Source organism: Quercus suber, unplaced genomic scaffold, assembly GCF_002906115.3.
Source record: "Quercus suber isolate HL8 unplaced genomic scaffold, Cork oak 2.0 scaffold_225, whole genome shotgun sequence".
Classification (NCBI taxonomy): Eukaryota; Viridiplantae; Streptophyta; class Magnoliopsida; order Fagales; family Fagaceae; genus Quercus; species Quercus suber.
In genome coordinates this window covers 595,768-617,601 of record NW_027069683.1, presented here as the reverse complement: position 1 = coordinate 617,601, position 21,834 = coordinate 595,768, and the positions used below count along the sequence as shown (strand labels likewise).

At 36.8% G+C, this 21,834-nt stretch overlaps 3 protein-coding genes across 4 annotated transcripts; 1 reads left to right on the top strand and 2 right to left on the bottom strand.

The window, feature by feature from the left end:
* Window positions 1-434: 434 nt before the first annotated feature.
* Window positions 435-2,299, bottom strand: LOC112023740 (dof zinc finger protein 1). Of its 2 annotated transcripts, none has more exons than XM_024056364.2 (2): window positions 2,082-2,299; window positions 435-1,565 (listed from the first exon to the last, which is right to left on the bottom strand). In XM_024056364.2, exons 1-2 carry the CDS (start codon window positions 2,103-2,105, stop codon window positions 720-722), a joined length of 870 nt encoding a protein of 289 aa, XP_023912132.1. In that variant the 5' UTR covers window positions 2,106-2,299; the 3' UTR covers window positions 435-719. The 2 variants fall into 2 exon arrangements, with proteins under 2 accessions (XP_023912132.1, XP_023912133.1); XM_024056365.2 differs by lacking the exon at window positions 2,082-2,299 and adding an exon at window positions 1,742-1,937.
* Window positions 2,300-3,641: 1,342 nt separating this feature from the next.
* Window positions 3,642-4,793, top strand: LOC136070310 (uncharacterized). The gene is made up of 3 exons (XM_065780101.1): window positions 3,642-4,006; window positions 4,075-4,217; window positions 4,295-4,793. Exons 2-3 carry the CDS (start codon window positions 4,089-4,091, stop codon window positions 4,694-4,696), a joined length of 531 nt encoding a protein of 176 aa, XP_065636173.1. The 5' UTR covers window positions 3,642-4,006; window positions 4,075-4,088; the 3' UTR covers window positions 4,697-4,793.
* A 567-nt stretch (window positions 4,794-5,360) lies between these two features.
* LOC136070323 (uncharacterized) lies at window positions 5,361-7,554 on the bottom strand. The gene is made up of 5 exons (XM_065780129.1): window positions 7,521-7,554; window positions 7,229-7,476; window positions 6,987-7,133; window positions 5,938-6,900; window positions 5,361-5,855 (listed from the first exon to the last, which is right to left on the bottom strand). Exons 1-5 carry the CDS (start codon window positions 7,552-7,554, stop codon window positions 5,361-5,363), a joined length of 1,887 nt encoding a protein of 628 aa, XP_065636201.1.
* Between the last annotated feature and the right edge of the window lie 14,280 nt (window positions 7,555-21,834).

Genomic DNA, 21,834 nt, shown 5'->3' with positions numbered 1-21,834 from the left:
AACTCACCTTTAAAGTTCAAAGGAAATAGATATAATCCATAAAATAAATTATCAATAATAATCAAAGCAACAAAATCCCAGTGTTAATTAAAAATAAACAAAGATTAAGATAGTCATTTGTTCATTAATTTAACTTTAGTACATACTTCTGCAGAATATATATATATAAAATATATTACTAAACTCCTGCTACCTAACAAACATGGAAGATTATTAAAATTTTGTAGCAAGATGAACAACATGATACACTGAACCCTTTGCTGTGATAGAAGAAACATAAAGAGTACTACCGAGGACCATGATGCAAAGGCCTAAGAACTAGAAGTCAGGTTTCTTTTTTTCTTAATGAAGCCCTAAAAGAGATATCATCAGTCCCCCTTGGCATCTTGTTCTATCTTTACACAGCATTCCGTAACACACTTTTGAAGCCAACCTAAAATAAAGCTTCAAACATCCACATTGATCAAAGTGCAAAGAAAGAAAAAAACAGAAAGTACATAGAACTAAGAAAAATAAGGGAGAGAGAAGGAAAGGGATGCAAATACTTTAAAAGAAAGAAAGAAACCCATGTACCCTATTTGTTAGTTTTGATTAACTCAAAACAAGTCACCCACCCAAGTGGAAGAAAAACCCAAAAAAAAAAAAGAGAAGAAAAAAAAGTGATTAAAAACACCAACTTCTTGTTCATCATCCATTTCTCTTTTTGGGGGCTTAATTATTTACCATGATCCACCTCCTAACATTCCATTCCAATAACCAGAAGAATCTCCTTGGCCTCTATTCTGATCAAATTCACTTGTGTTTGGGACTTGTTTCAAATCCTCAATAGGAAACAAGAGCCTCGCACCAGTCTCTTGCACCCCTTGATGAAGACTACTCCCATATCCACCTTGAAATCCCTCAAGAGAAAAATTGAGACTTGGCTTGAATTCATGCATAGGAAACCCGGTTGAATACATTGCACTGGAATCAGAAACTGACATGGGCATGAAAGAGCTCAACCCTCTTGATGTAATCCCAGTTTTGAGCAGTTCCATGGCTGAGAGTTGAGGTGAAGCAGAGGAGGTACTAGGGTTTTGATGGTGGCTTTTGCTGCTGCTGTTGTTGTTGTTGTTGTTGTTGTCACTATAGGGTACCTCAATAAACTTAGATATGGTGTTGTAGTCCTCATGAGCTGGTGGATATGCTAGGTTAAGATCTTGGCCTTGATGGATCTTAGGGTTTTGAGAAGCAGACTGAGGGAAACTTGGTGGAGAAGTCAGATCAGGAAGCTTATTCTTTGAAGATGAAGCAGGTGATGTTGATGCTAATGGTGGTGTTGATGAAGTTGATCTTTTGTTCTTCCTTGAACCTCCACCGACAGGAACATTTCTTAAAGACCCACCTTCAGTCCAATACCTTCTACAAGTCTTGCAAAAGTATCTTGGCTGAGAGAGACTATAGTTATTATAGTAACAAAACTTGGTGTTAGTTGAATTACACCTTGGACAGTTGAGAGCTTGATCCTTTTGAGGCCTTGTCTTCATTTGCCTTGAAGCTTCCATAGGTTTAACCACTCCAATTCCCTGATAATAAATTTCAAAAATAAAAAGGAAAGAAAGAAAGGACAGGAAAAGGCCATCAGTTTATGATCAAAACAAAAGTATTTGTCACTGAAAAAGAATTTAAAGACAAAGAAAAGAGAAAGGAAAGTATATAGTAGGAAACAAACAAGACAAAGAAAACAAGGAAGCTGCTTTACACTTTGAAGATTACACCAGCAATAAAAACAAATTATAATAACTTTTTCTGAGTGCTTTATAGATGGTGGGAAAAAAAAAGTGCAGTACTTTCAAGAACAACATGAAAGATCTTAAAAGAGAGCACCATAAATTCAAACTATTAGTGGGGAGCTGAGCTGAAACAACATCATCTCATGGAAAAAAATGAAAAGGGTATACTTATAAAACAAGCAATCAGAGAGTAAAATTTTTTAAAATTTAAAGCAAAATATTCTTTATTAGCTTTGAAAATCCCAAGCTAAGAACAAAATTTCATAATTTCATAAAGGAAAAAAAAATTGAAAAAGTAGTCTCTTTTACCTGTGGCCACTGAGCTGTATCCATGGATTTAAGAGGCAGAAAAAAAGGAAGAGGAAAAGCTACGGTCTTCCAAGAGAAGAAAATCACCCACTTTTCAAGCTGATAGTCTTAAAGCAATATGAAACACTAGAGAAATGGCATATGTGGGGGTTCCATGTGTTGTCCAACTCTATATCTGTGAGTGAGAGGGTATTGTTGTCATTTTCACTCTTCATAATCATAGTCATATATGTTCTATTTTAAGAGTATTACTTGAAAGAATAGGTTTGAATAGGTGTGGATATGATCTCAATTTTGCTTTCTAAATCTATCCATGCTATCTTAGTTTTTGAGATCATTTAACAAAGTATAAAAAAACTTATATCTATAAAATATTGGAAACTGTTTATACTCATTTTACTAATTCTCAAAAAAAAAAATTTCCTAATATTTGTAAATATACTAATATTGTGTACACGCGTGCTGTACAATAATTAGCAGGGTTTTTTTTTTTCATTTTCAGTTAGTCAGTCTTATTCCTTGTGGGTGTGTTTGGGCGGGTGACTGTGGACTTTAGTGGGTTCTTTTTTCTGACCAGAGAATGAGGAACAATGATTCTTGCTATTCTCATTTTGCCTCATATATATTTTATTAAATTTTGTGTGTTGAAAAGAGAGAGAGAGAGAGAGAGAGAGAGAGAGAGGTGTGTCTTTATATAAGTCAGTTTCAAGCTGAATCACCTTGTGTAGGCATGATGTGTTTAAAATGAGAAACCAATTTCTTTCATGGGACCTATAAACTATAATGGTAAAGTAACCTACAAGTTTTTGGTTTTTGTTTGTTTTGTCCTAAAGTTCTATCCCATTATAGCTTAATTAATTTACTTCAAAGTTCCTTCTTTTCCAACCTGCCATTTTGATAATTGATTTCCCAAATTCTTAAATTCTTTTGAACTGAAAAAAAAAAAAATTGCTTAGAAAAGTCAGCCTTTTACCAGTTACCATGATGTAATTGGACATCATAATAATAAACATTATTTTTATAAAAAAGCACCCAATAATTGGACACGTAAAACATTCTAAGGTACTATTTTCTTGACTTTTTAACACTGGGTTTCGATGACTGAGCAGTACTACTACATGGGTTTAAACAGGGTTTGAAACTTAGAACTTACTTGTATTACTTGCCAATAGAGAAATAGAGAATGAAAAATGTCTTATTCCAAAATGAGAATGAAATGTATGAGGCCCCCACTTGCCCAGGAAAGTAGAAGTATCACGAAGACAAACAGAGAGTGAAAAGAGGGAAAGGGAGAAGGGTGGTTTTGCAATATTGTAAATTAGAAGCGACAGGAACAACAGTGTGTGGGATCCAGTTTTGAATGCTGTGGAATGATGTTTTGGCATAGGCAAAAAAATTGCACCTCGTAGGTTATGTGACAAGGACTACCTCCACAGTTGAGTCATACTCTCTAATGGGGAAAGTATTGTGTTCATTTCTGATTGTCCATGTTAATATGTTATGGACATGTATCATAGTAATGAAATATAGTTTTTAAATCATAGTAACACTCTCTTTCACTCTTCACAATGAATGAAGGGATAATTACAGTAAACCCACCTGAGGTTTGGCCCGTTTTCACTTTGCCTACCCGTGGTTCAAAACTTATCACTTTGCTCACCTGAACTTCAATCCGTTACTCCCCCGTTGCCCACCTCACCCCCAGACGTTAGACAAACACGTTTTAATTCCAAATTAGAACATATCACGGATCAAACAACACAAACTCACTCTCTTCTCACTCTCTTTCCCTCGCGAGCCCTAGGAACGCGAAAATCCCTGTAACTGAGCTGGGGTTTTGATTTTCCTGATCGTGGCTTCGTGGGTGAGGTTCTGACTTTGGGTTGTCTTGAGGCATTGAATATTCGAAGATAGATCATCACCAGGTATGACATTTCTGCTTTATGGTTCTGAGCTGGGGTTTCAAGTTGTTGATGGTAGCTTTGATTCATAGGAAGTTGGTAATAGATGTCTTCTTCGAGTGGAAATTACTCAGGTTCAAGTGGGCATATGTGTACATATGAGACTTGTGTGTTGAGAACAAGTCTGACAGTGGATAATTTTGGGAGAAGGTTTCTGGGTTGTAGCCGATATAAGGTAAGTATACTTTTTACTTAATCTAGTTGATTCACGTGAGATTAGAATGTCATGTGTTCAACTCAATTTATGAACAGGTTGGTCCCAAGTGCCCTTTCTTTAGATGGATTGATAATCCCACTTGTATGCGTGGGAATGAAGCTGCCCATTTGGTGCAACAAAAGCTGCAACTTGCATATGAAAGGGAAAGAGAAGCTACTCAGGCTGCAGCAGAAGCTATCCAGGCAGCAGCAGAAGCTACCCAAATGGCAGAAATTGCTCAAGACAGGGCAGCAAAAGCCACTGAGAGGGAGAGAAAGTTTCGAGCTTCCTCTGTTCAAGCCAAGGAGATAGCAGTGAGAGCTTTAGAGCAAGAGAGAAAGTGCAGAATTGCACTAATTCTGTCATGGTGTTTTTTTATTTTGGTTATGTTGTTTTCATGTTTTGGCTCAAGTGAGAATGTTGGAATGATGAGATTGAGTCTGCCTGATGGTTTGTAATATAAGCTGGTCCTCAATGGCTTTTGTAATAGAACTATGAAAGAATTTTTTCAGAATGAGAACTATGTAAGGTGGTAGATGCTGTTGGCTTGAAGCCACTTAATAATATAAGCCTTTTTAAGAGAAAGTGTTATTTCTGTTAGATGTTGTTGGTATTTTTGTTTAAAGTGAATTGGCTACTTGTGAGCTGTGAGCTGTGAGCTGTGAGCTGTTGGTGTTGGTGTTTTGTTGTATGTTGTGAGCTGTGTTGGTTTGTGCAGAAAGTGCATTGTGTGAAGACAATTGTGTTGAAAGTGAATTTAAAGTGCATGACAACTTGTCAACTTGCAAGAAAAGACAACAAATGCACACATACACCTGCTATTCAACAAACTGCAATAATCAGAATAATAATTCAGATGACCTGTCATTAAGTTGGAAATTGTATTCATATCTTAAGGTGGTATTGAATAGTCTTTCATCAACCACCAGTAATATAAGGCATTTGGCACAACAACCAAAACAGTTGCAGCTGCCCAATGTTTACAAAACTTACAAAAATACAAAAGTGTTTGAACAGCTATACAAAAAAGTGCCCTGCCATTGTCTACAAACTACATAAAACCCTAACACTACATAACCCTAATACATTATACATAGCAACAAAAGTGGCTTGACTTAGTCTTCATTTACTGCCCCTGCCCCTGCCTCTCCCACCACAGCTGGCCTTTCCACCTCTTGTGCTACATTTCTGAGCCCTAGCTGCATCACCCCTTCCTCTCAAAGCAGCACCTCCTCTGGTAGCAGGTGGTCTTGTAGGCTGGCTGGCTGCAGGGGTGTGTGGTGCTGGCTGTGATGATGGTGCTCTGCTGTCCCATGTTTCTGCAGGGGTGTGTGGTGCTGGCTGGCTTGAAGAGAACCAAGGAGCTCCTCTAACTGTGTACCTGAAGTCTGAAGAGTACCACTGACTTGGGTTCTGTGACCATGGAGCTGGTGGCCCTAACCATGGAGCTTGTGGCTGTGGAGCTGGAGCTTGTGGCTGTGACCCTGCTGCCTGGTTGGATGAGGATGAGGCCATAGTGTAAGGCTGATGTGTTGGTGGGGGCTGAGCTGAGGATTGGGTCTGTGATGAAGATGGGGCCTGGGATCCTTGTTTGTGTGTAGAAGGTCTTCCACTTCCCTGCAACCAAATATGAGCATGTTTTTACAGTGTTAGTTATTGGCATTTTGCATTTGAATAAAAAAAATTTGTAAAAACTTACAGATTTCCCTTTCTGCAATCTCTGCCTCCTCTCCCATGGTGTCTCACCAGTGACATTGGCCTTGCATCCCCTTGCATTGTGCCCTTCCTGATGACACCTTCCACACCTCAGTGGCCTGTTTGCTCTAGACACCTTATAAGGGTTCGGCTCATCAGCATCTCTCTTCCTCTTCATGGGTGGCCTGCCTGGTGGCTTAAAGACAACAGGTGCAACAGGCTTGGGTTGGCCACTTGACATCCACTCAGACTGGCCAGGCATGGGAGGTATGGGTGTCTTGTATGTCTCCACATAAGCATCCTTGTAGTAGCATGGATGGGTGTAGTCTTCTGGTTTCTCACGATTCACACAAATGGCTGCAACTCCATGCTTGCAGGGGATTCCTGTCAAATCCCATAATCTACAACTGCATGTCCTATTTACCAAGTCCACCACATGTCTTTCCCTCTCATTGCCAACCTCATACACATACCTCCCAGAAGGCATTGCACAGAAACCCTTAGACTCTAATTTTAACTGCTCCAACTTTTTTTGTATGCTTGGACACAACTTGCCACCATACTTTTCTATGCCAGTCTTCTTTATATACAGCCTGCTCATAAGCCTAACTCTGATCCACTCCAGCATTGATAAGATGGGCTTGTCTCTAGCCTTCACAATCATAGAGTTAAAACTCTCACTCAGATTGTTTACCATACAATCTGTCAAAGCTCTTGAAGAAAAGTGGGATCTGGTCCACTGTGCAGGCTCTATATCAGCCAGGTACTTCCAAGCTTCTTCATCCAAACTCTTAAGATGGTCCATCCCCCTCTCAAATTCCCTGGTTGATGTTGTGCCAGCACACCTCCACAGTACACTCTTCAACTCCATGCCCTTGTGGTTAACCTTGAAGTTGTTGTATATGTGCTTCACACAATACCTGTGCTCCACAGTTGGGAACAGAGTCTCCATTGCAGGTAAAAGGCCCTGCAATCAAGTAAGCAAGTAAGCAAGTAAGCATGTAAAAAGCTAAGCATGTAATGAAGGCATGAACATGATCTAGATGATAATACCTTCTGCCTGTCACTGATGAATACCAGATTGAGCTCCTCTGGCCTGCCAATGTCATCTGCAAACTGCTCCAAAAACCAGATCCAGCTATCCTTTGTCTCTTGCTCAACCACAGCCATTGCCACTGGGAATATATTGTCATTTCCATCCTGGCAGTGGCAGACAATAATTGCCCACCAAACCTACCCTTCAAGTGGCATCCATCCAGCCCAACAAAGGGTCTACAACCACCTAGAAAGCCAACCTTCTGAGCATTGTACCTAATGTACATCCTTTTAAAATTGGGCTCTGCATTCTCATTTTCCATCTCTGTTTGCAGAATCACCCTACTTCCTACATCTGTCCTTAATATCATTTCTACATAATCTCTAAGTAAGCCATACTGAGCCTCTTCATTCCCAGTAATCAGCCCCCTAGCTGCCGCCCTTGCTCTATACACCTGACTAAGACTTAAATCAACTGAAACCTTCTGCATCACATGGTGCTTAACACCTGAGACCTCCCAATTAGGATTCTTACAAAAATCCCCCAAATACCTCTTTGCCACATAGGCTGATGTAACTTGCCCATTTTTAAATGTTAGGGGCAGGTACACTCAGGATAAAATGTCTTGATCTCAAATGTGCATTCTCCAGTCACCATTGAGGCATAACACCTCCATCCACAACTGTTCTTGCAATGTACAGAAATCTTCTTCTTCTCATTCAACTTCCACTTGACATCAATGTGATGCTAAATTACATACTCCCTCAAAGCCTTCCTAAACACCTGGGAGTTTGGGAACCTCATCCCTTTTGCCAACCTAACATTTTCCATATCAGTCCTCTCATTGAACTCCAAATTGCCACCCTGCTCATCATCAGAACTATCCACACTTGCAATATCATCCTCTAAAGCTGGTTCAGCCCACTCTTCATCTAAATCTATGTTTGGAGGAGGAACATTGCTTGGGCCAGGTGCATCTGTGTTTGGCTGAGGTGTATCAGTGTTTGGATGAGGTGGAGAAGACTCACCAAAAATGTCATCAGCAAAGTCTTCTCCTTCTAGACCTTCATTCAACCAATCCAACTCCTCCTCCAGATCATCACCCCCTGTAGCACCCCCTGCACCAGCCCCTGCACCCTCTGCACCAGCTCCTACACCAACCCCTACACCAGCTCCTACACCAACCCCTGCACCATCAGGAACTTCAACTGCAAGTGGAGCATTACCACTCTCCACATACAGTATGATGGTGTCTCTTAGCCCTCCCTCATTAGGCTTGTACAGGGGTACCACATCTTGATCATCTTCTATGAGCCTCAAGTCTTGCTCCAAGTTGCCCCCAGGACCTAAATAATGAACCCTACACGGTTCATCAATCCCCAATTCCTCACATATACCTTTTAGTTCAAAATAACTAAGCAAATCAGGATCCCTATACACTATTTCAACTTTCCCACCAAAGTATTCTAAACTAGGGTTCCACAGAAAAGCACCCCCATAATGTACCTCCAATTTCACTTCCTCATCCATCTGCAATAACAAATTACCATTTGACACGTATACAATTAACAATTAAAGAATTGTAAACAACAAAAGAGTAATAGAAACACCAAAGTATTCTGTTTTGCTTTTGGGATGCAACACACACAGAGGGACCACATAACACACACAGAGGGAGCACATTTTCTGCTTTGTTTTTTATTCTGTTTTAATAAATAGCACATGCAAACACTAAAATTTAAAGCTAATAGAAACTTGGGGCCACTGTAGACACAATGACCACAACAGACAAAATGCCCACAAATAAACACAAATCCAAAGAACAGGTGGTCACATTTTTCATAAGCATCAACAAACACAACCAATATTCTCATTCCATTACATGTAACATTGACCATTGATTGATTACTAAAAACACAATAAACAACCACGAGCCCAAAGTAAAAACCCAAACAGTGACTGATTTCTTACCAGGATTTTAGTCCCTCGAACAACCTGTTGCTCGTCTGGGTTTACACTTGCAACAGAATGTCAATATCAGATGCAGAAATGGATTTTCGCGTTCCTAGTGCTCGCGAGGGAAAGAGAGTGAGAAGAGAGTGAGTTTGTGTTGTTTGATCCGTGATATGTTCTAATTTGGAATTAAAACGTGTTTGTCTAACGTCTGGGGTGAGGTGGGCAACGGGGGAGTAACGGATTGAAGTTCAGGTGAGCAAAGTGATAAGTTTTGAACCACGGGTAGGCAAAGTGAAAACGGGCCAAACCTCAGGTGGGTTTACTGTAATTATCCCTTGAAAAACCTTAGAAACTACGTTTAATAATGACAAGATTTGAGGAAAACCTATAAACATATATATCCAACTCCACGTAAAATGCCTATAAAATAAGATACACTTCTACTAATCCATGTCTTCAACACAAACTTATCCAAAAAAAAAAAAACTCAGTCCACTTTGATATTTCCCTCAAGACCACATACACTAGTTTCTTTATAAAATGTTTTCAGAAAATATTTCTAGTTTTTTATTTTATGCTTCATTGTAAAATCTAGTTCAAACTTGAAAATGTTTTTTTGTTGACCACAAATATTTTTGTAAATTTCTGTAAAATGTTTTACTAAAATACTTGGTAAAATAATTTATAAAAAACACACAATGGCTCTCCCTTCTCAAATCTGGTAGTTGAGGTCGTTGGCTCAGTAGCTAGAGGCACCGATTTTGCTAATTTGTACTTAAATTTATTTTGTTATATTAAACATCTAAAAGTATTTTATACAAGGGAGTCAATTCCGTACCGTACTGGCCAATACGGCCGGTATATACCGTACCAGCAAACAAACCGGTACATATAACTCCCCTGTTTCGTACCGGAAAAAATACCGGCCGTACTAGCCAATTTCGGGCAATACCGGCCGGTATAGAAAAAGTTTTTTTTTTAATTTTTGAATTTTTGTTAGGGCAGAATAGTAACTTATTTGCATTAACTTATTAATATTATTTGTTTTCTTAGTATGCAATGGTAACTTTTAAGCTTTCTATTTTTTATATTGTGTTTTTTTTTTCTTTTAATTGATACTAAAGTCTAAAACCATGAATAATTAGTTCTGAATTTAGGAAATGTTTTATGGTAAACTTTTATATTTATATAATATATATATACGCACACACATACATATATATACATATATATATATATATATATATATATATATATATTTTTTTTTTATAAATATAAAAAATAGCGGTAAACCCGAAACAGTACACTGGTATTGACCGGTATCCGAAATATATCGTACTCCTGGCCAAACTGGTATAGCCTCTAATACGGTATTGACTCCCTTGATTTTATAGTGTAGCAAATGGAGAGTTAAGTTTACCCCAAAACAAAAACTTATACCTTAGTTGAAATTTTCTCTTGCGTAAAAGAGGAAAAAGTAGTTTGCTAAAATAAAAATAAAAAGTCGTTCGTAAAGACATGAGTATTTGTTCACCTTCTGCCTTGACTAACATTCAGTAATATTAACTCCTCGAAATGCACTTAAAAAAACAGAAATCATTACCACTCAAGTTCAACTGCCTCTACTTGCTAGGGTCTTTAAAATGCAAGCTATTTGAGTGTTCTTTGAGAGAAATCAACAAATTCGTAAGGGATACTAAAGTAAACACTTCACAAGACAGTACTCCGATTGAGACTTGAGAGTCACCAAACCAACCCAAAACAGTTGAAACATAATTCCTAAAAATTTAAAGGATGTCCCAATTCATTAGTTTCGCTAATGAGTTAACAATTATTATTGAATTTATATCAATAAGCAAGAATGATATATGTAGGGGAAAGTACATACATAAATTATATTTATGTGATTATAAAAAAATAAAAATAAAAGATCCTAACTTAAAAATTGAAAATTAATCCCCTTAATGTTTAATAATCTTAGTTTTCAAGGGTATGTAACATGTACATATCATCACAAACATGAGTCATTAACAAAACTCCGTTGACAAAATGTTCAATTTAATACATACTTTAAAACGCAAAAGAGAATCTAATCTATTACATTTTTTTAAAATTTTAATGTAAACGAAAATGTCAATAAACAGAAAAGCGTCATTGGAAAAAAAAATTACATTATCAAATGAAAAAATTATTGAATTAGAAAATAGAAATCAAATAGAAAAAGAATTCACGGACCAAGTGGATCCTAAAGCGTCTCTCTCAAACCAAGAAAAATATGTTGAAGAAGATTCTAGGGGATTAGACATAAAAAAACGTAGAAACAAAAAGCAATACAAGACTAACACGGAAGCAGAACTTGAGTTATTCCTAAAAAGATCTAAAAACATTCATTATGATCAATTTGAAAAAAAAAAAAAATCTTGTGTTAATTATGATCAATTTGAAGAAAAATTCTTGTGTTAATGTGTGAGAAAATCAGCCCTTTGTCCCTCTCAAACCAAGAAAAAGATGTTGAAGAAGATTCTAGGGGATTAGACATAAAAAAAAACGTAGAAACAAAAAGCAATACGAGACTAACACGGAAGCAGAACTTGAGTTATTCCTAAAAAGATCTAAAAACATTCATTATGATCAATTTGAAGAAAAATTCTTGTGTCAATGTGTGAGAAACTCAGCCCCTCGTCTCTCTTAAACCAAGAAAAAGATTGTTGGGTTAAAATGAATTGACCCCTTGCAATTATATCAAATTTCAAGATGCAATAGCATGGTAGCATAAACAAATCACCAAACTATCTAAATGCAGCGGAAAATAAATTCGACACAAGTGATTTCTTTACAAATGGGGAAAACCACCAAGGCAAAATCCCACTGGGTGATTTTAAGGTTACTACTCCCAAGAATCCACTATTATCAATCACTAGCTATTACAAGTATAAGGAATCTTACCAAACCCTTTGGTCTATCTCGAAATACCAACCTAGAGTTGAACCCTTGCCCCAATACCCAATTGGACTTATATTGTAGCAGCAACCTTTCCCTTGATGCACGAATCTCAGTACATGACTAAATAATGTGCACGAATCCCAGTACGTAACTAACTCTAGCAACTTGAAGAAATTGTTGGCTGCAAAGTTCTTCAGTTCATCAACAATGAAGATTAGGAATCTCCTTGGTCACAAAACCCTTAGCGTAAAGACACAGTAGCTTCTTTAGAGAGAACAATGAACTAGGTCACTTTTTGCATACGCGACGGCCTTTAAAATAAACCTTATATATGTCTAGGTTTGTAAGAAAAGAAACCCTATACAAATATTTCAGCCTGGGCCGAAAATCAGATTCGGAAGTTTTTATTTCATAAGTCCCGACAGAAACAGCTTATGCCGAGCTTCTGTCGAGCTTCGACTATAAACCTCGATAGAAGTCTTTTTGTTGAGATTGCTGTCGAGATTTATTGAATAGCTTTTCTTCACTTGTTTCTTGGTCAGATCTTTATGACTTTAACACTTGACTTGAACAACATGTTTCTTGAAATCCTAAACTCATCCTAGATTTACCCAATTACAAGTAAAGTACATTTTGTCAAAGGATTAGCCAATTACATAAAATATGTCTCTAACAAAGATGTTGAAGAAGAGTCTAGGGGATTAGACATAAAAAAAAAAAAAGTAGAAACAAAAAGCAATACAAGACTAACACGGAAGCAGAAACTTGAGCTATTCCTAAAAATATTTAAAAACATTCATTATGATCAATTTGAAGAAAAATTCTTTTGTTGATGTGTGAGAAAATCAGCCCCTTGTCTCTCTCAAACCAAAAAAAGATGTTGAAGAAGATTATAGGGATTAGACATAAAAAAACGTAGAAAAAAAAAAGTCATACAAGACTAACACGGAAGCAGAACTTGAGTTATTCTTAAAAAGATCTAAAAACATTCATTATGATCCATTTGAAGAAAAATTTTTGTGTTAATGTGTGAGAAAATCAACCCCTCGTCTCTCTCAAACTAAGAAAAAGATGTTGAAGAAGATTCTAGGGGATTAGACATTAAAAAAAAAAGTAGAAACAAAAAGCAATACAAGACTAACACGGAAGCAAATCTTGAGTTATTCCTAAAAAGATCTAAAAACATTTATTATGATCAATTTGAAGAAAAATTCTTGTGGTAATGTGTGAGAAAATCAACCCCTCATTCCTCCTAAGGAGAAAAGCTGATGAATTTCTCTTTCACACAAAAGTAAGAGCACTTTCTTTTAATGTCTTTTCCAATGACAAAAGCCAAAGTTAGTCAACAAAAGGCATCATAGTCCATAGAAAGAAATAGTCCCAACAGGTTTCCACAAATTTATCTATCTTAAACACTACTGGAGCAATGTGATTGATTGCAACCTTGAGAAATGTAATCCATAGATTTTATTTACAAAGCACAGTACAAAGTTTTTAATTTGACAACTCAGAAAAGCCACACTTAATTGGGCCAAACAGAACTTGACAAATAAGGAAAGAACCAAGCAATTTTTAAATCCCACGTAGAGTTCCATAACAAATCAATTAAGCAAAAGAAAATGAAAGTTTTTTTTTTTTTTTTGAGTGGCTGTAGTGTGAAGTATAGAGCATATACCATCCAATATATATGATGCCTTTATTGCTTTTTTCATTTGAAGCTACAGTCTTAATTATTTTTTTGGTTGATATATATTCAACGTGTCTCTTAAACTTTTTATTTCAACTACTTGAAGGTTTAAGAAAAGAATGTTATTACTTTGTGTAAAGTTGTGATTTCCAACTATATTGTGTTGGATTTTATTCCAATTCAAATTTGATTGTAATTTCTTCAATCATTTTCCCTGTATATATGTGGGTTTAATTGTAAGGGATGAGTGTGAGAAATCGGTGAAGAATCAAGTTTCAAAAGTTGAACAAATGGATTTCACGAGTAGCTCGCTAGAAGCAACTCGTGAAAAAACCACTTGTAGAGCACATGACTGGAAGATAAAGAGTCGTATCAGGCTATCATTTTCGCGATTGTCTCACGAGAAGGGCCAACCCATGAAGGTCCCACAAAAGTCTCTGTTTGGCAAAGAGTTATATTTTTCTTTACCAAGTCTTTACCCATACTATAAATACCTTCATTAACCACAAATTGTAATGAGTACTTTTCAAAGAGAAAACCCTAAAAAATACACTTGAGAGCTAGAGATTGTTATACTCACAATCATCTACACATTTCCTTGTGATTTTCCTCAACTCCTACCTTTCCATCTCTAGATATTTGAGAGGTTACTAATCCAAACACTTACCACACCTATTATGAGTGTAAAGTGAGATTTTGTTACTACTGGGAAGCATTGGGATGAGCCATTCATTGGCAGATGCAATCAGGCTGAATTGCGAGATTCCAAAAATTAGAGAAGACAAGGCTCCGAGAAGTCAGTTGGTAGCAAGAGCTTAGAGGGCTCAAGTACATGGGGTAGACTAGGCTTGGAGGGTCTTTTTTTATTTGTGTATTCCAACTTTATTCTCTAGTGGATCGATTTCGACTTGGAGGGTCACGGAGAGGTTTTTCGCCAAGTTCTTCAGTTTCCTCTTCGATAACACATCTCGGTGTTATCTTGTGTTTGCATCTCTCTTCTCTACTCTTTAAGCTTTCATTTTATTGTTGATAATGGATAAATATCGCTTAAGGTAATGTTATCAGTTCATTGCGCTTATTTACTCTTATTCCGCACTTAGTCTAAGTAGAGTAAAAACAATCTAGCCATAATTTTTATTTGAGGGTCTGAACAAGCTCTTATGTTTTAGTACAAATTCGAGCTTTCAATTAGTATCGGAGCAGGTACATTTGTCGGATTTCATTATCCTAGTGTGATCCTAGACCCCGAGTGAGATAGATAGATTTCAATCCTTTAATGCACCTCCCTACTTTGATGGGAGTAATTATGCGTTTTGGAAAGTACATATGTGTGCTTTTCTTTGTGCGATTGATGAGACGGTGTGGGATTCCATCAAAAATGGTTGGGTAAGACCCACAACAGCCAAATCTGAATGGGATAAGGCTGCTCTTGCTTTGGCAAACGCCAATAGCAAAGTGATTAATGATATTTTCTATGGTATTTCGATTGCTGAGTTTCACAGGATTTCACATGTGCAAACCACCAATGAGGCATGGACCATTCTTGAGACAACCTACGATAGTACCATGAAGGTTAAGGACACCAAGCTTTAAATGCTCACTACTCGGCTTGAAGAAGTAAAAATGAGTGACGATGAGTCATTCGATTCTTTTTATAGGAGACTCAACGAAATAGTGATTGCCAAGCTTAATCCTGGGGAAAAGATTGAAGACGCCAAGGTGGTGAGGAAGATCTTGAGATCCTTACCCGAAAGCTTCCAGGCTAAAGTCACAGCCATAAAGGAGAGCAAAGATTTGGATGAGATAAAAATTCAAGAACTCATTGGATCTCTCCAAACCTATGAGCTCGAACTACCCTCTCACAAGTCCAGCAAATCACTTGCTCTCAAAACTATAAATGAGGGAATGGGTGATTCCTCTGATGAAGATGATGTAGAGAAGGAGGTAGCGTTTCTTGCAAAGAACTTCCGAAAATTTCTCAAGATAAAGAACAATGGGAATTCATTTGGCAAAGGAAAGTTCTCATCCTCCAAAAATGACAAAAGGGGGTTCAAGAAGAAGGATGGGAAAGACTCATCATCAACCCAAGGAATCGTGTGCTATGAATGTAATGGGCATGGACATCTAAAGAAAGAATGTCCAAACTACTTGAGAGGGAAGGGTAAAGTGTTTGTAACTACCCTTAGTGATTCAAAAAGCTCAAATTTCGATGTAGAAAGAGAATGTGATAGTAAGGGAAACTATTCAGCTTTCATGGCAATTACTGCAGTTGACTCTAGAGATGAATTGAGCGAGTTGGTTGATGAGCTAGGTGTACATTTCGAAGGTGAAGAAGTTGATGATTCAGAAGATGAAGATGTGTATTTTAATGAAGGTGAGAAGAACCTTCAAGAAGTGTATGATGCATTGCTTGAAGATTGTGAAAAATATGCCAAAGTTGCAAAGAATGCTGTTAAAAAGATAAAGAAAATTGAAGAAGAGCATAAATCCACACTTGTGCAACTTAAGAAAGCTAAATGTGAAGTTAAAGAGCTAAAGAGAGAGTTGTTGAATGCTTATTCTAAAATCAAGTTCCTGAAACTTGAAATAATCCAATCAAACGTCAAAGTGGAGTGCATTTCCACCAAGAAGCTTGACAGTGTGCTCTCTTCTCGAAAACCTTCAAATGATAAGACCAGTTTAGGCTATATCGTGAAGGAAGCCCAAGCAACAAACCTAAGAAGGAAGTGAAGTTTGTGTCAGCAAAGAATGTAGACAAGCCCAAGGTTGAGATTCCCACTGTTGAGGAGAAAGTTATTGGTCCAAGACCAAAGGAAAAAGGAAAGTCATTGTCCAAAAATCATAGGGAACCTCAAGTGAATCATTTCTGTCATCATTGTGGTGTACGAGGACATACAAGGCCAAATTGCTTCAAGCTTCAGGCACTTAAGAGGGCTGATTCTTTGCGTGGCCAAGATAACTCAGAAGAATGCTAAAGGAAACTCAAGCTAAAGGAGAAAATGAGGGACAACTCATTGGAGATGTTTAAAAACATTTCACAATACTTGGCTAGCCTTACCCCAAGGTTTGAAAGTTATGTCGGTCATACCCCCCCTTCTAAGGATCTCACCCAAAACGCTTGTACAGTGTGGGTAAAGAAAGATACTCACGCATGATCACTCACTATGCCCATGTATTAATACTTTCAACGTATTAGGGTTATAGTTTCATGCATCATGACATGAAATTTTCTTGTGATATTACTTCCGTTTTTAGCATGTTTCTTTTATAGGTTTTCTTTGTTTGTTTACCTTGTTTTTGTTGATCTTACTTTATTGCTTTGTTTTTTAGTGTGTTAAAAAATTCAAAAACCCATAAAAAAATATGAAATATCTCAAAAAGTTTGATTGCTTGTGTTGTGTGTATCACATGTTGAGTTTGGCCTAGTACCTCCGTACTAAGAGCATTAGCAGCAGTGGTGCTAAAAAGCTATTTTTAGCACCACTACACATAAAAAAGAGGGTTGCAGGAGTGGAGCAAAATGTAAAATTTTTACCTTCATTGCTATAGTGCACAGCCATATATGGCTGTGCACTGTAACTAAAAGTTAAAAATAAAAATAAAAATTTATTCTTAGCCGGATTAAAATAATATTTGTCAATATATTTTTTTTCTATTCTTTTATTCTCCAAACCTGCCTCTCTTAGGCTTACTCTCAACTCACTCTCTCAAGCTCTCTGTCTCACCTTCTCTCAAATCTTTCTCTCAAGCTCACTTTCTCAAACTCTCACTTCTCTGTCTCACCGCCGCCAGCCCGACTTGATCCTCAATGTCACCGCCCACCGAAACTCGACATCACTGACCCACCAACCGACCCAATTTGTTGAACTCCCAAGCCATCAATCCGCCTTAAACCCACGCCGCTGATCCACTTCTCTGATGCTCTGAACTCTCTCAAACTCTCACCTCTCTGTCTCGCCGCCACCGCTGCTGCCACCGATCCACGCCTCCGAACTAACTCACCTTCAAGTGAGTTGTCTCTGTCTTCTTCATCTACATGCTTGGGATTTTTTATTTAGGTATGTGTGTGTATCTATAAATATAGAATAAATACATTTTAGAAGCAATAATTTTTTTGCTATTCTTGTTCAATGAAATTTTCTGTCATTTGATCTCAACAAACTTATCCATGCTTTGGTAAGTTGAATTGATGAATGGACATAATAGAGTAGTAAATTCAAGGCATCCATTCGTTTTGATTTGGATTTGAAACTTGCTTACTACCTTATTTTTATTTTTTTGCTTCATGCCTTATTTCAATGAGTTATGAGTTACTCAGTTTTGATTCATATAATATTTGTTGTGAGTTGTGAGTTGAGGATTGGAATGTATTGGGAATTTTCTATTTACAAGAATTTATGTTTTTGTTTTCAATGTTAGTTTGGGAATTTTCTGTGTGTAAGGAAGGCTACAATTTTTTTGTTTCTGTTTTTGCTTCTTACTTGTACGGCACCGAGATACCTAGACCCAGTTGGGAATTGGGCTTTGACTCTACAGTGTGGCCCATGACACCAAACCCTTTCTACCTAAGGCCCAAGCCCGAGCCCAAAATAGCTACAAGCTCAGGTCTCACGCTACCTCAAAGCTCAATGAGTAGATAACCTTAGTTGGCACGCACCTAGCTTCGCCACCTAGGCCTTACTCGGTAAACCACTTCCCGGGCAAGAAGACAATTGCTCAAAGTGTTGATTTTCGGGTGCCCAGTAGTGCCTTGGGAAATATCGCTACCGAGCATCTATACTGAAGTGGGAACCAGTTCCAATGCCACTCCTACCACACCCTACTTCCAACTAAACTAACACTTAAGGTTAACGATATTGGACCCTCTCTCCCACTAACAATGAAAGTAATCATAACCCCCCACCAACTTTTGGGCTATAAATATGAGAAACAAAGGAAGGGAGACGGTTGTTGAAGGATTTTGGAGGAAGCTTAGAGTTGGGAGCAAGAATACAAAGGTTGAAGAAATAGTGTTAGGTCTCTAAGCTAGAATCACCCAAAGTAGGAAATCCAAAGCCCACATTACAAATAGATTATGAGCCCAAGAGTGAGTCAACCCGTCAATCTCGTTCCGGGTGCGCACATTACTAATTTTCTGTTTGTTGGTTTTATTTTATTGATATATGTATCACTGTTAGTGTGGAGTACCAGACTCAAAAATGAATTTGTTGTTTTCTTTATCAATGGGATTAAGCTACATGTCAAATTAAGTTAAATGTTAGTTTGGGAATTTTCAGTGTGCTAGGAAGTTTACATTTTTTTTTTTCTTCTAATTTTATGGAGTCACGTAGAGACCTAACATATACAGATATCATGAATGTGAATATAGATATTGACTCACAACTTTTGGGAACATCTCAAAATACTCCTATGTTAGTTTTTGATTCTCCACCTTGAGTTGAAAATGCCTCTTCTACAAAAGGAAAACGTGGCTCTAACTTTAGTGTAGAAGGTAGAAGCTCATGACTCTTACTTTTTCTAAAAAAGAAATAGTGACAACAAACTTGGTTTATCTTTATTACAAAAGATAACTACTGCACTTAGAATGCTTGCGTATGGAGTATTGAGTGATTTGATGGATGAATATGTGCATATTGGAGAAACTACTGCATTAGAAAGTTTGAAAAATTTGTTACTACAGTAATTGATGTTTTCTTTGATGAATACTTGAGAAAGCCAAACAATGAAGACATTGCTATGCTGTTAGCTCATGGTGAATGCCGAGGTTTTCCAAGTATGTTAGGTTCAATTGATTGCATGCAATGAAAGTGAAAAAATTGTTCGACTGCATGGAAAGGTCAATATTATGGTCATATTCATGAGCTTACTATTATTTTGAAGGCAATAGCATCATATGATCTTTGGATATGACATGTATTTTTTGGGTTACCTGGGTCAAATAATGACATTAATGTATTAGAGCGGTGTCATATATTTAATGATCTTGCTGAAGGACGTGCTCCTGCAGTACATTACTCAAACAATGGTCATGACTACACAATGGGATATTACCTTGCTGATAGCATATATCCAAAGTGGGCGACATTTGTGAAAAAAATCCTAGCTCCACTCACTCAAAAGCGAAAATTATTTGTAGCAGCCCAAAAGGCATATAGGAAGGATGTTGACGATGCATTTGGAGTGCTTTAAGCACGTTTTGCAATTGTCCGTGGACCTACATGATTTTTTCATCTTGAAATACTCCAAAAGATCATGAAAGCATGCATAATTCTCCATAACATGATTATTGAAGATGAGCGGGATAATAATAAATTGGTAGACTTGGATTATGAACAAATTGATAGAGTGGATAATCCTCCTATGCAAGTGTCACATGAACAAAGTGATTTATGTCATACATTAAGCGTTACGGACGCCTTAGAGATTGAGAAATTCATTTTCAACTCCAGTTGGACCTCGTTGAACATTTATGGCAATTGCAAGGCAAGTCGTAGGAAGTTCCTTTTTTTATATATTGAGAAGTATGAGTCATAGGAACTTGTGTAAGTGTGTGAGTTTTATTGTAATTTGGTTTGAGTTATGTGTGTGAGTAATCTATGGACTACATTGTTCCAGTTATAATATGTGTTCTATTTTATATGTTTTCTTATAAAGTTCCTCCATTTCATAGTTCACATTGTTCCAAGATTACTTCCAGACAATTGAGACGATTATTTTAGTCAAAGATAAATTTGTATATATATAATTTGGTTTTTAAAAAAATAATGTTGTTATACTAGATGATTATTTGCTATCATGACGATTGTTATACTAAAACAAAATATTATTGTTACACTAGATGATTATTTGATATCATGATGATTGAGAAATTGTTTTAGTAAAAAGAAAATGTATAAGTATAATTTGGGGTTAAAAAAATCACTTGTTAACATTAGACGATTATTTGCTATCATGTGACAGCGATGACGGCGGTAGTGGCAGCAGTGATGATGGTGGTGGGAGAGTCGGTGGCGACGGCGGAGATAGTGGCAGCAATAGCAGTGGAAGAGTCGATGATGGTGACGGTAGTGGCATCAGTAGCGTTTGCGGGTGGTTATGATTGTTGTTTGTTGTAGTGGATATATTATTTTATTATAGTAGATATATTATTTTATTGTGATGTTTATATCATTTTATTATGTTGAAAGCCAAAATAGATCCATTACTGCTGGATGTTTTGTAAAGTGAGTAAGTAAAATAGATAAAGTAACTTTTTGTGATGCCAAATAACTAAAATAGATCCACTGTTGTTATGGATGCTCTAATGGTGTAGTGCATTTAAGAGCTTAGCTTATTATGTACACACTTTTTTTTAAGTGTGAGCGACATCTAGAAATCTACGTTTGATTGTTGTAAATAGATTTTCAAGCTTGTTATGAATGATTGGTCAATAGTCTTGTTTAATCTTGATACATGCGTAGACTTGTGCCTATATATCTTCTTACAATTATTTTTTCTTTTTCAAAGGGCTCTTAAAATGTCTATCTTTAAAAGGAGAAAAGAACTAAAAAATCTTGCTTCGAAAACTAATTTGACTAGAAAAAGGTGGAGCAAATATGTATTAAAATGTATGGTGCCAAAGCCTAAAGCTTATTTATCAATGGAATATCAAAAAGCTCATGGCATCGTTTCTCAAAAATTTGAGTTGTTTTGATCAAAAGCATGAAAAGTGAAAGCCAAATGAAAAGCTTTCAATCATATGTAAACACATTGGTGAGGGGTCATATATGTTCATTTCTACAAGTGAGATAGATCACTTGTCTTCGTACTAGTTGTGTATGACTTGATTAAATTGATCATTGAAGTTTCATATTAGACTATGGACTAGTTCATACTTGATCCACACACACAACACACAAATTTAATGTTCAATGAATGCCTATTCATTTGTGTGATTGTACGTGTTCAAATGTGATATGTGTATACTCAATTGCTCTATGATCAAACCCAAAAAGATTTTTGAGTTTTTTTTTTTTTTTGGAAGTGTTTTTATGTTTTATTTAATAGAAGCTGAGTTACAAAACGTCACTATGATCCTAAAAATGTTACTATAGGTCCTTAAAAACATTGCTATATGGCCAGAAATTTTTTTTTTTTTATAACTCGATTTTGAGAAAATCGAGTTTCAAAAGATGGGTATTTCCCTAATTAGTTTGAAAAATAGGGCAAAACGCTGCTTAGTTTGCCCAAAAATGGTATTTAGCAATTTTGTCCCCAGTTTCTTTATAAAATGTTTTCAG

Coding starts and splice junctions, on each gene's coding strand:
- LOC112023740 (XM_024056364.2), bottom strand. CDS start 2,105: ATGGATACAGCTCAGTGGCCACAG. Junction 1,566..2,081: donor ATACAGCTCAGTGGCCACAG/GTAAAAGAGACT, acceptor ATTTATTATCAG/GGAATTGGAGTGGTTAAACC.
- LOC136070310 (XM_065780101.1), top strand. CDS start 4,089: ATGTCTTCTTCGAGTGGAAATTACTCAGGTTCAAGTGGGCATATGTGT. Junction 4,218..4,294: donor TGGGTTGTAGCCGATATAAG/GTAAGTATACTT, acceptor ATTTATGAACAG/GTTGGTCCCAAGTGCCCTTT.
- LOC136070323 (XM_065780129.1), bottom strand. CDS start 7,554: ATGGGCAAGTTACATCAGCCTATGTGGCAAAGAG. Junction 7,477..7,520: donor TCAGCCTATGTGGCAAAGAG/GTATTTGGGGGA, acceptor GGGAGGTCTCAG/GTGTTAAGCACCATGTGATG. Junction 7,134..7,228: donor TTAGGTACAATGCTCAGAAG/GTTGGCTTTCTA, acceptor TGCCACTGCCAG/GATGGAAATGACAATATATT.